Consider the following 15507-nt stretch of genomic DNA (forward strand, 5'->3'; position numbering starts at 1 on the left):
ACCGTGCCGCTCCCGATGATCCCCTCCCTTCTCCTTTGTTCCCCAGCAAGATCGAAACGGCAATGGTGGGATTTGAACGGAACCAAAAGAAAAAAATTGACAAGAAAAGAAAAGACAAAAAAGAAAAAAAAGAAAGAAATAAAAAACCCACCCACCGCTCTGTATGTGTACAACTGACTGATCTTGCTTTCCAATCCATGCCAGGAGGCTCTGCTCAAGTGGCCTAAGTGACGTATGCCACACGACTGCTGGCATGCTGCTGCTGCGCCTCCACACACCCTGGCAAGACGTGGTACAAATTATGTTAGCATCGACAGATTTGGGGATTCCAAATTACTTTCTTGCGCATCCTCACCCTCAACAGGTGCCAGCTGACTTGCACCCAGGCCAGTTCATGGGTCTCGTCTCAAGTGTGCAGTTTGGATCATTGTTCAGGTCTGTATCGGCTGAAGACAGTCTGGACAAATAACCCATGATATCTTTTCGTATTCCACGACTTAGCCCGGGGCCCTTCGCTTCAGATGATATCGTACTCGGAATTAATGCATATCACCGACTCTTAAAATCGGGCTACTCCACGAATCGCACAAGGGTTATTTTTGGTCACAGTCAAGCCAAGTTCTGCCTGGATGTCCTCCTTCTGAAACACGCACAATTGCTATCCCCGCGACTCTAGACTAGACAGTGCTGAAAGTGGCCGGATAGCGATTGAAAATACCAGAAATCGGGCCTTCTTGGGCAACACAATTGCGACGTATTTCACATCTATGATTTTTATGATACCCACCTATCTCGAGAACATCGCTTGTCTCGTGCCTTTCACCATCGGCTACAGCATAGAGCTTACCTTGATTCTAGGTCCCGGGTTATGGGTCAAGATTCTATCGATCAGAGGGCAGCCTTATCACCCCTTCCTCAGTAGAAGTGACAGCCTTAGTCCGCTAGATGCGAGCAAGTAAGCCCATCCAAATTCTCCGAACTAAGTCAGGGCCGGTTACATGTGAGAATTCGTCCGGACCAATTTGTCCATACACCCTCCTGCATCCTTTGAGGTAGCTCTTTCGTCGCGGTATCGTGCAACACACCGTGGAGATACAGCCCAGCGGCACCAAGCAGGATAGCGCTCTCCCGACGCGGCTGAGACTATGATTGCGTCACGAATTACTCCAACGTTGCAACTATCCCAGTCATCCCTGCACCGGGTTACATGGAACTTTGGCGATTCAGAGCACAAGGACGCATCCCTGCCTTCGAAAGGGCTCCCCTCACTCGGTCGGAGCTCGTATAGACGGGCAGCCATCGGGTCACGCTAATGTGAGACCCCAGTAGCATCGCGTGCAAATCCATCAAGCATGATGAATGGAAGAAAGACAGAGGAAATCAAGAAGAAAAGGGGGGGAGGGAAATATAAGATGAAAAGATGAAAAGAAATGAAAACATTAAGAACCGACGCGGCTCAACCAAAGATCTGTCGGTCATAGCCAACGGCAGACGAACGGTGAAATCCGACCACGTCTATGCCGTAGACAGTAAACGAGCGGACCGTGCATCATATCGGCAAGCACCGTGAAGATGCCTATAGGATTGGACGGTTGGACGCCTAAGAGGATTATAGAACTTATAGATGTACCCATGCACACAACCAGGCTCATGCCGCCGATTACAGTTGAGAATAAATTACAAATGGGGCCCGAATAAATAATGCTGACCGGGGATTTTCAACGGTGCCAATATCATCGTTCTTATACACATCATCACTTTAATTCTTCCGATGCTTGAAGATTACGGCGGTCGGTGCCATCGGATGTATGTATCGGAGCCTTCCCCCCCCACTGCATTGTTCAAGCCTGTTGCCTGTTCTTAATTTATGGACCACGTGCGGAGCGGCCCCTCCGCCAGGAGATACGGCCATAGATAGAAATCTGCACTCGTCAGATCTGTGGCTTTCTGGTGGTGTACTGTACTTCGTACTCCCCCGTAGAAGCAGGCAGGTTTTGACTCTTCACCACTCCAAAGTACAGATGAGTGATTAACCAGTGGTATATATGGTTAAGCTACTTGTTCATTTCTCTCCCTATTTGATTTGCCCACAGTCTCTCTCTCTCTCTCTCTCTCTCTTCTTTTTCTGGTCTTGCCTTGGGTTGTCGGATCTCCAGGTGGGCATGCCGGATGCTCTGCAAGGAGCGAAAAGTAAATTAGCCATTGGCGGTTGTCACTTGCTACTAGTTACCTAGTTAGTTGTTAGGCGACTATGACTGAGCCTAGAGCGAACTCGGACTTCGCCGAAACGCAAACCGCTCCCCCCAATTTTCCAATATACTGTACTAACATACCTACTGTAACTTGTTACGGAAAGTCCGAATGCCCCCGTGGTGCTGGTCCCGGCAGTATCCTCTCGCTTCTGGTTCAGAGGAACACCACTTGAGCGTATACAACTTCCCTCTAGGATCGACAATACTGGGGCTAGGTGAAGTTGCTTCTTTCTTGAGATTCAGACACTTCTCCTGCGCACTACGATTCAATAAACAAGCTAAATGTCCGCAGCGAAATAATTTTGTGCATGGTGTATTCGTACTGTATTTATGAACGTGAATTTGTACGCCAAAGACGATAACTTGACTCAGCGACGCCTGAATGCAGGTCAACAGGAGGAGCGAAACATAAGACAACGTGAGACAAGATTACTGAACATGAGTAGATATATGAGCTTTGGGCCGATACGCATGGCAGCGAACGGACTAGGTGGTGTTTGCCGGCAGCGGTTTGACTCCGTTACGGTGCAATTCGAACCTCGCTGGGAGGAGGTGATGGTAGACAGACAAGTCGAATGAGGAAAGTGAATTTAGAAAGGCAAAAAGAGAAACAGGAGATAAACTCAATCCTTCAAAAGAGCAAAGGAGTCCAGGAAACATGAGGAGGTTGCGTTCACACAAGTAGCCCAAGAAAAAAAGAGTAGAGAGAAAAAGTGCGACGTTCTCATCCAAGCATGATCACGAGTACTTCAGCCAGCTTCTGCGCCGTTGATGCTCATCTGATCCGGGTTGTATCGGCGCCTTCGCATTGGGGCTTTCTTCCGTCTGGCGATGGCGGCGTTCTGAGCAGCGACGCCGTTGCCACTACCCATCTCCATATCGCCATCGTTGTCGGCCTCTCCATGTAGCGCTTCGTACCGAGACATCTCGTCCAGTTCACGAATATCAATCGGTTTCATGCGCAGCCACTTCATGCGCGGGCCTGACCGTGATCTCTCTGAAACGCGGAATCCATAAATTCGTGATTCATAAATGCGGCCCGGGCCGAGACCGGGGCTGAAATTGACCGTGCGCATGCCGTTGATCTCAACGGGCTGGTTAGGAGGGGGCACATCTGGAGACACCTGGTTATTGATCGAGGAAGATGTCAAGGAGGAAGAACGCGCGGGAGACAGAGCTGACAGGGAATTGTCCATCCGAGATCCGATGTCCAAATCGGGGAAAGTCATAAAAAAAAGGCACCCAAAGGTAGTACCGAAGAAGGCACCATCGACGGAGTGGAAGCGACTGTTGGGAGGTGTGTATAGGTCCTGGCAACTGGGACAGAACAGTTTGACTGTCTCCTGCCCCGGGGTATCTGAGCGACCGACAGGCAGGACCCTGCAACCATTGCAGTACACTCTGGGACAAACACCGAAATGTTGCATCTCGTACTTCTCAAGCATCTGCTGAATGCCAGGTCGAGAAGTGATGTACCGTTGATGAATCAAGCCGTACAACAGCTCGGCAGAACTCTCAATCACACTCAAATCGCTTGCCACCCGTGCATGCCTGCGCTCTCCAGCTCTCCGGTAGCCCGGAGGCTTGTCATCGCCCAGTATCTCATCTTCATCCTCTTCCTCTTCCTCTTCCTCCTCTTCTTCGTCGTCTTCCTCCGGCTCCACGTCCAAGATCATTTCCAGCGCCTCCTTGTACATGGGCACTTGCGATTGAAGGCCAGTGAGGTTGAAGTCATCTTCGATGAAATCCTCGGAAACTTCTGCGAAGAACTCATGGCCCATCAAGGAGCAGAAGGAGGAGATCCATGACTCCGGTGCACCTTCCGACGACGACATATCGAACGAGTCCGACGCGGATGATGAGGGCGTTGATTCAGACAGTTGACTCAGATCCAGCCTGTCTAGGCCGTCGGCCAACGCCGAACCTGTCTCTCTCGACACGTTGCCGAGCTAACGGGGGAAACCAGGCTTCCGATATGAGTCTCGTTCCGAGATAGAGCGCGGGCTGAAACCTGCACCGGCTATATCGAGTGCCGTGTACAAATTTAATCGTGTTCCTTGCGGTACTCCCTTAAACAAGAGGGAGAAGATACGAAGCACAGGGTATCAGGGGCTGAGTAGGAAGAGGCCGTGAAAGGCGAACTGCTGAGATGGTCAATTAGAAACCGTACATCATCTGCCTGGCTGATAAGGCGAGGGGCCATTGACAATGTGCGGGCCGGCGGATTATTGTGCGATGAGGGATGTCGACGATAATAGTATAGTGTATTGGGGCATCCACTAACCAGCGAATCACTTAAATGGACATGGAATGTCACAGAACAGGCTCTGAAGCAAAGTCCAAGAGTCACCAAAGGAGTGGCAAGCTAGGGATGAGGCTGGATCACGCACTCCCAGCTCGGTTCTGGATGAATGGATCGACGGAGGTTGTCGAGGGGCTTCCGAAATTAGATCCGTGGGGCGGTGAGAGGGGACGAGAGATAGAGGCGGGACTTTAATTTCAGCTCATTAAAGACAAGAGAAGACCAAGACGAAAGCAAGCCCGCTGGTGGCAGCGCTCATACCAGCATGAGATCAAGTTTTGTTCCGATATAATATAATGGCGACCGTTGCTCCTTCTCTGGGAAAGCATCTTGAGGTGAGCCTTCCATGTACTGCACCCACATGATCACGTGATTAGTTTTCCACCACAATTTCGACGACGGATTCTACCGAACAGACGAATTACTATGGATACTATGAATGATCAAGGCCCTAGATCTGGCATGAAGAATGATTCGGGAAGTTCTCATTCATCGGCGAGGTGATAGCCACAGACAGGCTGTAGCCACATCCCAAATACAGCTCAAACATCTAAAATAAATCCCGTATAACACGCGACCATTCGCCTTCATCCCCAAGAACACCTGACAACCCTTCCCCGGTGTTTTGGATCTCCCCATCCTGGCCAATAAAGCCATTAAGGCTCTCTGACGCCCCTCCCGAGGTCATGAAATTGCCGAAACCCCCAACCGCCTCGAAGAGATTTGTAAGTTCATGGCTCATTTGCAGCCCATTCAGCGGGCTGTTTCCTAGCTCTCCAGTGCCATTCACCGACCCATACACCGAAAGATCCTCGATCTGGTGACCAGCCAGTCCGGCCATTGCGACAGCCGCGGAAGAATGAGGGTCGTTGGAATCAGTGCCAAAAGGTCGTATAATGACACCCAACCGTTCGCCTATCTTGCGGAGACCCTTGATTGTCTTCCAGAGTCGCTTGGATACATAAGATTTGGTACTGAACCCGCTGACCAGTTCAAGAGCCATGTAAAATTCATCCCGCACTTGCCGGTTGAAGTCATTCGGTGCGTGGCATACAGCGAGGAAGAGGACCGCTAAGGCGGCGACTAGAAAATAGTTGAAAGTGATTTGCTGCGTGCGATAGATGTCGGACGTTCCGTTGAGCCGAGTGAGCACTCGAATCGTGTCTTTTGCAATATCCACCACGGTCTGCGCGTGACCTTTGTCTTCCGCGATGCTCGCCGCGGAATGCAGCACCGGCCGGTAAATGAGGATCCGAAGCTGATTCATGCGTAGATATAAGAGAATCCTCAATCTTCGAAGACCTCGGCTAGTTGACTCACCATGGTGATGCTTCGGAACATCGACTGGGTAGAACTTCAGCCCATCTGGAACCTGTTTATACCATTGTAGAATCTGATAGTCCAAATAGCCAATCTCATCGCGTCGTATGTCAGTTGCTCCTTCCGAGCCAAGTCCAGAGTACCATATCTTGGAGCTGATGCGGTTGTACGATATCATGCACCTAAGATAAAGTAGAGACGCGTCCTAAGGATCGGTTAGCTCTACGAATAACTGGATCGATGGTCGAACGACGGGGCTCACCGGCTCGGGCAGATTGGGATCAATGTCTTCATCTTGAATGATGAAGGGAAGCCCTGTGCCAAAGCTCCAACGCCTGTCCAAACTATATACCGACCAAAAGGTCTTCACAATAGCAGGCCACTGGTCTTCGTTGGGAAATGATTTTGCCAGCGCATCTCGTCGGTGCAGGCCCATTTCAAGACACATACGCGCTGCAATGCCAATGATACGGTATGCCATGGCATCATCATCCGAATGGAAATGATAGGTTGCCTAGACACACGGTCAACAATCGTATTTTGGTGGTTCCAAAACAGGACATACCATCAAACCATATAGTTGAATGGTCCTAATGTCCAGTGGATCCCAGATTTTAGCTTCAGCAACCGGCTTGACATTTAGGTACAGGCGCCGTGCTAGCTCGCTCTGGCCGCCCCCTTCAATCACCAAAGTGATTGCGAGAATCATCTTCAAAAGAAGCGTGCTGTCGTCATGGAGGCCATCTGCACCGGGGAGACCTCTCTGTGCAAATCCAGTCCGTGTTGCAGCTTCCACAAATGTGTAGAGCAAGTTCACTTGTTGCGCTACCTGTTCGATATCTATGAGAGGATACATGATCCCAACTTCCTCCTCGTACACCTGGCAAAGTCGCAGGGCTTCATCCCTCTTGATAACCCATATCGGGTCTTTAGTTGGATGTATTGTGGAAACAAGCTGCCCCACATGCGGAGGTGAACCGGCAGGGGTGGCATGTGCTGTGGTGAGATCATCTGTTATCATCTCTTCAGCTGGCGCAATGCCCATGCTCTGCAAGCTGGAACGCGCGACATCAAAGTTGAAAGCAGAACTGGTAGGGCCCTGAAAGCGCGGATGCCTCATGCGAGGTTTCGCCAATGGTGCATGCATTGCCGTGAAGACTGATTGGGAGCCATCTCGAGAGAACCTATCGAAGCCCGGTGGGTCTAAAGACGATCGCTGAGACCGAAGATCCTTTAGTTTAGAAAAAAGACTATTGACTTGATCTTGCAAAGTCTTGATTTGGTCTTGCATCGAACGAAATTCTCTATGTAAGATGCTCGGTGAGCCATGGCGCCTCGGGGGTGTATGTAATGCGGGATCAATGAAATCATTGCCCAGTCGACTTACTCGGAATCCTTGAAATTGTTGTTGCAGCAGTTCGGGGCATATCGGCCTAGGATAATCACTCAGCTTGTCCCTTGCATCGACGTCATCTCTGAGTTACACAGCCCTCGCGGTGACAACTAACACTCGAGATTAAGGTGTCCGCAGCGTTGGCAAGGTACCTGGCCGTTGCACTTAATCTTGCGTCGTTTGCATTCATTACTAAACACAAAAGAAAGGACCCAGCCTTGTGTCAGCAAATTGCAGTCCCGCAAGTGACAGAGGTCTGGGTTTTTGTCTCGGTGGATTTTAGAGCCGGAATCATACCATGCGATAGAGATGTAGCGATTCCGCTTGGTGCGAGTATGCGTTCCGTTAGTCTGTTCCGCCTTCCTCTTCGTCGTATCGGCGGCCGGGGCTTCGTTCTGGTCCGTGGAGTCCGGCTGGGGTGGTGCCATATCAGTCTGAGGAGACTCTGAAGCCATTTTAGGTGAGAAACACGATGCGACGATCAATCGTTGATGTGAAAGCAAGCAGTGACTGGTGCGGATAGATTCCTTCTCCTCAGCGGATGGGCGCGCGGGGTTTCCGTTTTCCCCAGACGGGTGAACGGTCGGACAGGGTCCCGGTTACGTAGAGTGAGAGAGTGACTCTAGTTAAGGCGGTAAGCTTAACACTTCCCAAGTTAGAATTGGCCCAATTTGGGGAAGGGAACCGGTAGAAGCTCGAGGCGGAAAATTCCCCGACCTTCCAGTCTCCCCAACCAAGTTGGCCTGAATTTTGAAAACACCGCACCAGAATATCTGCCTGCAAGATTGATTTACTAAATCTCACCAATCTGGATGAGGGTCCCCCAACAGTCATGTTACAGTAACCTCCGGGTATGGAGGAGGCACTTTCACTGCAACCAACCAAGCCAACAGTGCCTCAGCTCTTTCTCCACGACGGCATCGCAACACCAGTACCGCCCATTGGAATCCCTCGAGGATTTTAAGCTCGACCACTTTCGTCAGGCATACTTCATCCCGGAACACCCTATAATCCTCCCCCTCCGATATTTTCAGACCCTTCCCGCCTCCGAGAAATGGTTCCGCGACTCGCCGTCCCGATTGAACACCACGTATCTCAGTCAATATGGCGCGGATGCTCTGGTTCCCTTGGAGCTGACACAGGCTTCTGCTAGAACTAGTACTGGAGCGGGTGAGCATAGCTTTCGGCAGTTCTACACGCCTCTAAGCCTCTTCCTCGAATGGATATCTACTGCGGAATCTCTCGAATCGCACACGATGCGTCTGTACCTGGCGCAGTGCCAGCTCCTTGACTTGCCGCAGGTCCTTCGCGACGATCTCCCCACCCCAGACCTGGTTGCGCAGGTAGGAAAGGGCGATGTCTACGATACAAACATTTGGATCGGATATCCGCCCACGTATACCCCTCTTCACCGCGATCCGAACCCAAATCTGTTTGTCCAGCTGGCCGGACAGAAGGTGGTGCGATTGTTACCACCCTCGGAAGGGCAAAGGGTATTCGGCGCGGTGCGACGCCAATTGGGGAAGAGCGCCGGCCGTGAATCTGCTGCAATTCGGGGAGATGACATGATGCACGGCGAGGAGAGGGTGCTGCTTGAGCAGGCTGTCTGGGATGATGCAGCTACCGAATCTAGTGGTCCCATCGGATTTGAAGCGTACCTAGAGGCTGGAGACGGTATGTTCATACCTCGAGGATGGTGGCATAGCATTAAGGGACTGGGGGATGGTGTGACTGCTTCGGTAAGATCCCATGCTGTCACGTTTGCTCAAGGGAGTTTATTGATTTTTCACCAGGTCAACTGGTGGTTCAGATAATAAGTGCTGCCAAATGCAGCTATAGTCCGTAGATTGTAAAAAAAGTAGAATCGAATCATACGTTTCCCTATTTATAGTATACAACTCTATTATCACGGGACAAAGAAAACACAGAAATAAAAGAAAAGTCACCACAAACAGGGGGAAAAGTTTTCGATCTTATTGGAAGCACCTCGAAGCCTGTATTCTCAGTAGTGAAGCTATAGAGGGCAAGTGTCGGTCGTCCCTCTAAAGTTCTAGAATCCTCTCCCCGCCGCGGTCCCGCCCAAGAGCTCCCTCTCACCACCTTATTCCACCTCACAAGATAAAAAATCCCTTTATTTTCTGTCTGTCACACATCACTCAATTCCCTTTCTCTCTCTCTTTTGCACCCTACTAGAGCTACAGCTTAGGTAACCGACATATAATGCACATGTCTGGCCCTTTGACCCGTGCCTCTCTCCTGAACATTCTCCTCAACCCACTTCTTACCACGTCCACATCCACCCGCGCATTGGCGATCAGTACGCCACTAATCCAATTCCATCTCCCAAGTCATCCGCATTGCTTCGCTTCTCATCTTTACCGTCACCATAAAACCAGTTTCTGCTCAACGATGTCGACGGCCACTTCCCAAGAGTCCCAAACTACGGGCACCGCCACCCTTCCTGAAAATCAGGAGCGGAAAGAATACCTCGCTCTTCCAGATGCGAATAGTGTCGACTCTGCGACGCGACAGCTCGACGTCAGTGGTGATGGGTCATCCGTGAAGCTGGACCATCTAGGCCCGTTGGTCGTCAATCAGGATGGAACACTATCGAGAATCTCCAACTGGGAGCAGATGACCGAGATCGAGCGGACAAATGCATTGAGAGTCTTGGGCAAGCGGAACAAATTGAGGATGGATGCTATCAAAAAGGAACAGAAACAGGGACAGGAAAACTAGGTACTCTCACAACTCGCACCGAGAAGAGACAATTCGGTCGCGTCGGCTGCTGGGCGGTTCTGCGAATCGTAATGTCTTGTGCTGTTGTTATATGCTTTCTACACCGGTTGAATAATTTACAGGGGCGCATTGCCGGACGGCGCGTCACGTTCACAACTATATCTTGATCATTTATCTCCCGCCTGGAGCAATTAAACACATCATGTTTGCCACCCCTCTTTGGTCCAACAATGTAAGTAGATCAGCCGAACAGCCAATCGCCAAATCGTGAGAAAGGATTACTGTGTCTTGTCAATTCACATAAATCGTCATGGCAGTCATGCATAGTCGTGGAGGGTTGAGGGCTTACCGCGAAGGTACTTCAACATAGCTCTTCGTATACTCATCTATATCATCCACACCAGTCATTATATCAACCTCTTCGGGCTTCCAAAGCTTTGTCCGGCAGAATAATTTATAGCCGACATAAATGATTGGAAACACCGCAATCATTGTGTACGAAAACAAGAATGTCGGTACGTCCCAGTTACCGGGCAGGAATACTGTGTATCCTCCGACGAAGGTCATGACGAATGTGGAGACCAAAGCTATGTAGGCGACATAAGGTTGGCCCCAACTCCGGTAGGGTAGAGTCTGCCGGGCCACGCCCTGTGCGATCAGAGCTTTTCTAAATCTAGTGTATGTGAAGGTGACGACTGAGAAATTGATGAGTTGGGAGGCTGTCATCTGTCACTCTGGTCAACATTCCAAGTTAATGGCACGTTCTGCGAGGGGGCCCTACCAGACTAACAAACCAGTTAAGTACGACTGCTGAGCCATTGGAAACCTGTAAGAACGCAAGGAAAGAGATAAGAAGCACGACCAGCACGCAGTAGATCGGTATACCCTTCTTGGTGCACTTGGTGAGGATACGTGGCGCCTTGCCATCAAGCGCAAGCCCGTAAAGGCTACGGCTGGCACAGTAAACATAGCTGTTACCCGCGCTGAACGAAGCAAGGAGAATCATGGCATTGACGATGTGTGGCAGCACGGGGATTTGTAACCGATCCATTGCAATCACATAGGGCGATGACGCAGCGCCGGGCAAGTCTTGTTCAAACGCAGCCGCCATTTCGGGGTCGTTATAAGGAACCAAAATGCCGATGCAAAGCACCCCCAAAACAAAGAATGCCGTGAGCCGAAGAAATATGCCGTTGTAAGCCTTCGGTAGAACTCCACGAGGATTGACTGCCTCCCCGGCAGCCATTGAGACGTAATCTGGTCCGGCGATGGTGAAGCTGGCCTGAATGAAACAAGCCAAGAACCCAAGCCACCGCCCAAGATCGCCAGGTTTGTAATATTCTGCGAAGGCTCCAGGATTCCTCCAGTACCGGAAGCCGAACCGGTCGCCGAGAGGATTGCCTCCAACCATCACAATAAATGTGAAGAATATCAACCCCACGCTGAGTAAGACTTTGCTGAGAGAAAGCCAGAACTCAGACTCGCCATACCATTCGACGGCAAAGAGATTCAAAAGACTAAAGAGTCAACAGGGTCAGATCTGGTTAGAAAACTGCGGTCCAGCGGTCCATCAGAATGCAGGAGGCCACGCACACGTAGAGTGCCAGTACAATGATAACAATCCCGGCAACTGGGACTACATCACTCCAGTAGTTGATGATCATATTACATGCCGTAACTTCGAACGGAACCATAACGGCTTCGAATATGAAGAAGTTATAACCAGCAGCCACGCCGAAGGCTTCGTCGACATATCGACCAGCGAATCTAATGAAGGGTGATGAGATGGGCAAGTAGGTAACCATTTCTGCCAGGCCTAGCACAAGAATTTGTTCAGTGACGGTCATACTAGGTGAAACGAATATAGGGTGCCTAGGGACTGATGATCGGTAGAAACGCAGGCGTATTCATGCTTTCAAAGGTTCTCAATTTCGAAATAGCGCAAGGCTCGAGGTGCATTTGTTGGCAGAGAGGTAGAACCGAAAAAAATAATTTCGGACCGCGAGGGGAGAAGCCAACAGGATTGAACAATAGGGCCTCTTACAAACTGTTATACAGAGGATGACTAGGGACCTATTCCAAAAGCATATAAGATTTGGCATTCCACGTACGGTGAGAAGAGGTATTTGATCACAAAGGCCATATGCAAACCGTGCTATTTCACAGCCAGATCAGATATGTGTAGCAGTCATATCCTACTTAAGTTTCCACGGGGCTTGTAAAGGCAGCTCGTTCAGGTTGACCAGCAGGTCTCAATGCGTCATCCATCCAGTGGATGCATTGGCCGATTTGCAGTGATAGTTAACTCACTCATTGAGGCAAACTCTCTGGGACAATATTTGCCGGTTTGAGATGGAAGAGGGTAACAGTAGGGGAGGGGAGGAAGGGTAGTATGAAGACAAATCGGGGGCAGTATTGGGAAACTAACCAGATCAAAAAGGCCAGGAACAGGCTGCCAGGGCCACCATGCATCAAGCCTTTACCAATCTGCACATATAGTGCTGTGCCAATTGTACCGCCGATGCCAATAAGTTGTATGTGCCTGGGCTTAAGCTTGCGATGTGTATGGTCGGAGGCGAATGTGTTTGAACAGACAGCGGACTCTTCACTACCATTGACAACCCCACCCTTTTCATGGGGTTCTTGGTGACTGGCAGCATGCTTGCTATCAGGACAATCTATCGTCGGGGATTGCCCCTCGTGGATAACAGTTGCAATAGTCATCTGCGAAGCGTGTATATGGCCTTGCAATTCTGGTTCACTCGGATGGGCGAAGACCAAGGATCGACAGAAGTAAGAGCGCGCTGCATGAAGAACAATGCAGAAAGAAACTCCGGAGAGAAGACCAAGGGCTAAGAAAGCAGCGGACGAAGGGAGACCGTCGTATATGTAGCAAGCCACTAGAAGCGGGCGTGAGACGGTATCATGATCGTAATCACCATGATTTATTACAGTTGCCTGCTGAATTTGCTGGCCTACCTCGGCAGGTATGTCAAAAGACACGCAAGAAAGCAAATCAAAGAGCAAGAAGGATATCTCCAGCACGGTCGACTCCAATTTGGCTCCCCACAATGGCGGGCAGATAATAAAGCCCTTACTTGGAACCCGGAGATAGACAACAGACTAGCGCGGAGGGACCAAAGGGAGGGCTCAGAAAACCCCACAGCGACATTCCTTAACCCATGAGGCTTCCATCAATTATATGTAACTAACACATGTCAGCCATAGGATTTCCAATGCCAGCCTCCGAAATAATGATGGCTCTAGGATTGCATCAAAGGAAAAGAGGAGAGAGGGTAGGTAGGTCATTGTTAAATTGGTGTGATTTGGCGGGGTGCGAGAGGTGTGCGGGAACTTGTTGGAGAGAGAGAGGTGGGGTGGGGGATGCCGCCAGTTTACAACAATTTCAAGTCACGGAGCACGGAGAACAATACGTAGCCTAGACTTTTTACTGTCTGTTGTAAGTGATTACAGTCCCGAGACATAGGCAGGACATAACGTTACTGCCTGAGGCGCCCCATTGCTACGATCACATGGCGACAATGTGCTGTATGTACATACTGTACGGAGTAATACGGTCTTAAAGGTTCATCCCAACCGTGCCTACTTGCAGAACATATCATTTATCAAGGCCTTGAAGAGGAGGTGAAACATGGTAAATCTGACAACTCGATGGCCTCAGTAAAGCACCCAGCAGAAAATTGGCCAGCCAGGAACAACAAATGCTGTAGAATCTCCGAAGAGCGCCATCGTTGCGTCCAAATCAGTCGGTAGAATTCAGAGGAGAGAGAGGAGGGGGGGGGGTGCGCAGGTTGTAAGTCCTCATGACCCCATCCAACATCTAGTGGGATCGCGCTGTCGTTTCGGTTTCTGCGGTCGACGGACGACTTCGGCCTTGGACAGGGGGCTTCTGCCCCAGCCAACTTGGAGGAAAGAAGCCATCATTATCTTCAAAATATAGGTGATGCGATAAGTCTGGCTCCAGAGGGCTCTGCTGATGAGTTTGTGAGTGGGTAGCCTCACCAACTTCGGGCCTTTCTGTCGGGAGAGGTACGGACTCAAACTTCCCCGGCTGATTGAAGTGACTTGCGGACATTGTTTGAGCAGCAGTGAGAATTGAAGTTGGAGGAGATAATGCGATGATAACAAATCAGCGGATCTGAAGATGTACGAGAATTCTAGGAGGGAAGAGGTAGGTGGATGTTCGTCATTGGGAAATACACAGTATTCGTGTAATACAGTTGTTGTCCAGCATTCCTTGACGTCAGATGCCTAAAGTAGTATTATGCAAATTTGGTACTCAAAGTACTGTGAGCCCTCCAAGTACAGTACGTATCCTTACAAGCAACCTCAATCTTTATATAGATTGAAAGACGGTGGAAGAAAATAGGCTCCTGTTCAATGAAATAACAATCCTAACCTCCTCAGTTTTTTGAGTCATGAGTATGAAAATACTTTCTTGTTTAATGAGAAAAAAAAAGAGTACCGAGTACTTCAAATGCAGACCAATGGCAGAATTGGAGGTCGCTTTTTCCCAAGTTCCGACACACGGTTGCACCGGACCGAGCACTTCTTCCCCCGCCTGCCCCGCGTCTTCTCGTCCCGAATCCCACCATCAACTTCTTTCCTTGGTTACATTAGCTTGCTTGCTTATAGGATCTGGAATCATACATAATCACCCACCAGCGCAAGAAAAACAGCGAAGTTGTATGACTATCAGTGAGACACCATGGTCGAACACGAGCCCGAGCCGAAACGTTTTTCTCCTAAGATTCCTGTCCAGCTCGACCCCCCCAAATACGATCTGATAACTGTGGAGGAACTATCGAAGTGCGACGGTCAGTTGGTTTTGTTAGGGGATACCTATATGCTCGCTATCTCTGACCGAGTGCGACTCCCAGGCACCGATCCGAATCGTCCTACGCTGGTCGCAATCAAGGGAATTGTTTTTGACGTGACTCGCAACGCTGCATACAGCCCGAGCGGGCAATACCACGGTGGGTTTAAACCCGGCCTGCTCGAATGACACGGCTATCTGGTATATGTATATGTTTTCGTTGTACTCATATCTTTGTCCGATTGCAGTGTTCGCCGGGAAGGATCCCTCCCGCGCCCTGGCCTCCTCGTCGCTCAAGCCTGAGGATTGCCGACCTGACTGGTACGATCTCGAGGATAAAGAGAAGACGGTACTCGATGAATGGTTCACGTTCTTTAGCAAACGGTACAATATTGTTGGGAAAGTGCAAGACGCCACAAACTATTGACAGAATTGAATAAGGCATCTGCGGTACTTCCTTGATTAGCCAGCGCTCCTCTATCATTAGCGCACCAAACATGCCCAAGGACTGGCATCTGGTGCCTTGATATGTTGTTGTGATACCTAGCATCTTAGTCTATCTATATCTTAATATCCCAACTGATCTCTGCGGATTGCCAGTATGAGTATGCACAATGACCATTAGCTATCTAGGCGACCCTTTTGAACTTTTAGATGTACCCGT

At 49.9% G+C, this 15507-nt stretch overlaps 6 protein-coding genes across 6 annotated transcripts; 3 read left to right on the forward strand and 3 right to left on the reverse strand.

The window, feature by feature from the left end:
- Positions 1-3001: 3001 nt before the first annotated feature.
- Positions 3002-4087, reverse strand: ASPACDRAFT_25404 (casein kinase II subunit beta; the record flags this gene model as incomplete). The annotated part of the gene is made up of 1 exon (XM_020199331.1): positions 3002-4087. The coding sequence occupies one exon, from the start codon at positions 4085-4087 to the stop codon at positions 3002-3004; it is 1086 nt and encodes a 361-aa protein (XP_020058905.1).
- Positions 4088-5104: 1017 nt separating this feature from the next.
- Positions 5105-7722, reverse strand: ASPACDRAFT_51088 (transcription factor domain-containing protein; the record flags this gene model as incomplete). The annotated part of the gene is made up of 6 exons (XM_020202430.1): positions 5105-6079; positions 6137-6388; positions 6440-7176; positions 7262-7307; positions 7383-7459; positions 7518-7722. The coding sequence occupies 6 exons, from the start codon at positions 7720-7722 to the stop codon at positions 5105-5107; spliced, it is 2292 nt and encodes a 763-aa protein (XP_020058906.1).
- A 308-nt stretch (positions 7723-8030) lies between these two features.
- ASPACDRAFT_76976 (putative JmjC domain protein) lies at positions 8031-9182 on the forward strand. The gene is made up of 2 exons (XM_020204839.1): positions 8031-9006; positions 9061-9182. Exons 1-2 carry the CDS (start codon positions 8080-8082, stop codon positions 9079-9081), a joined length of 948 nt encoding a protein of 315 aa, XP_020058907.1. The 5' UTR covers positions 8031-8079; the 3' UTR covers positions 9082-9182.
- Positions 9183-9676: 494 nt separating this feature from the next.
- ASPACDRAFT_41392 (uncharacterized protein) lies at positions 9677-10006 on the forward strand (the record flags this gene model as incomplete). Its single annotated transcript, XM_020200932.1, has 1 exon — positions 9677-10006. One exon carries the CDS (start codon positions 9677-9679, stop codon positions 10004-10006), a length of 330 nt encoding a protein of 109 aa, XP_020058908.1.
- Positions 10007-10351: 345 nt separating this feature from the next.
- On the reverse strand, positions 10352-12730 carry ASPACDRAFT_25506 (putative general amino acid permease (Agp2); the record flags this gene model as incomplete). The annotated part of the gene is made up of 5 exons (XM_020199340.1): positions 10352-10732; positions 10788-11523; positions 11600-11822; positions 12051-12079; positions 12435-12730. 5 exons carry the CDS (start codon positions 12728-12730, stop codon positions 10352-10354), a joined length of 1665 nt encoding a protein of 554 aa, XP_020058909.1.
- A 1962-nt stretch (positions 12731-14692) lies between these two features.
- On the forward strand, positions 14693-15472 carry ASPACDRAFT_76981 (putative progesterone binding protein). Its single transcript, XM_020204840.1, has 3 exons — positions 14693-14844; positions 14908-15003; positions 15092-15472. The coding sequence occupies exons 1-3, from the start codon at positions 14736-14738 to the stop codon at positions 15268-15270; spliced, it is 384 nt and encodes a 127-aa protein (XP_020058910.1). The 5' UTR covers positions 14693-14735; the 3' UTR covers positions 15271-15472.
- Positions 15473-15507: the final 35 nt, after the last annotated feature.

Source organism: Aspergillus aculeatus (assembly GCF_001890905.1).
Source record: "Aspergillus aculeatus ATCC 16872 unplaced genomic scaffold ASPACscaffold_4, whole genome shotgun sequence".
In the NCBI taxonomy this organism is placed as follows: Eukaryota; Fungi; Ascomycota; class Eurotiomycetes; order Eurotiales; family Aspergillaceae; genus Aspergillus; species Aspergillus aculeatus.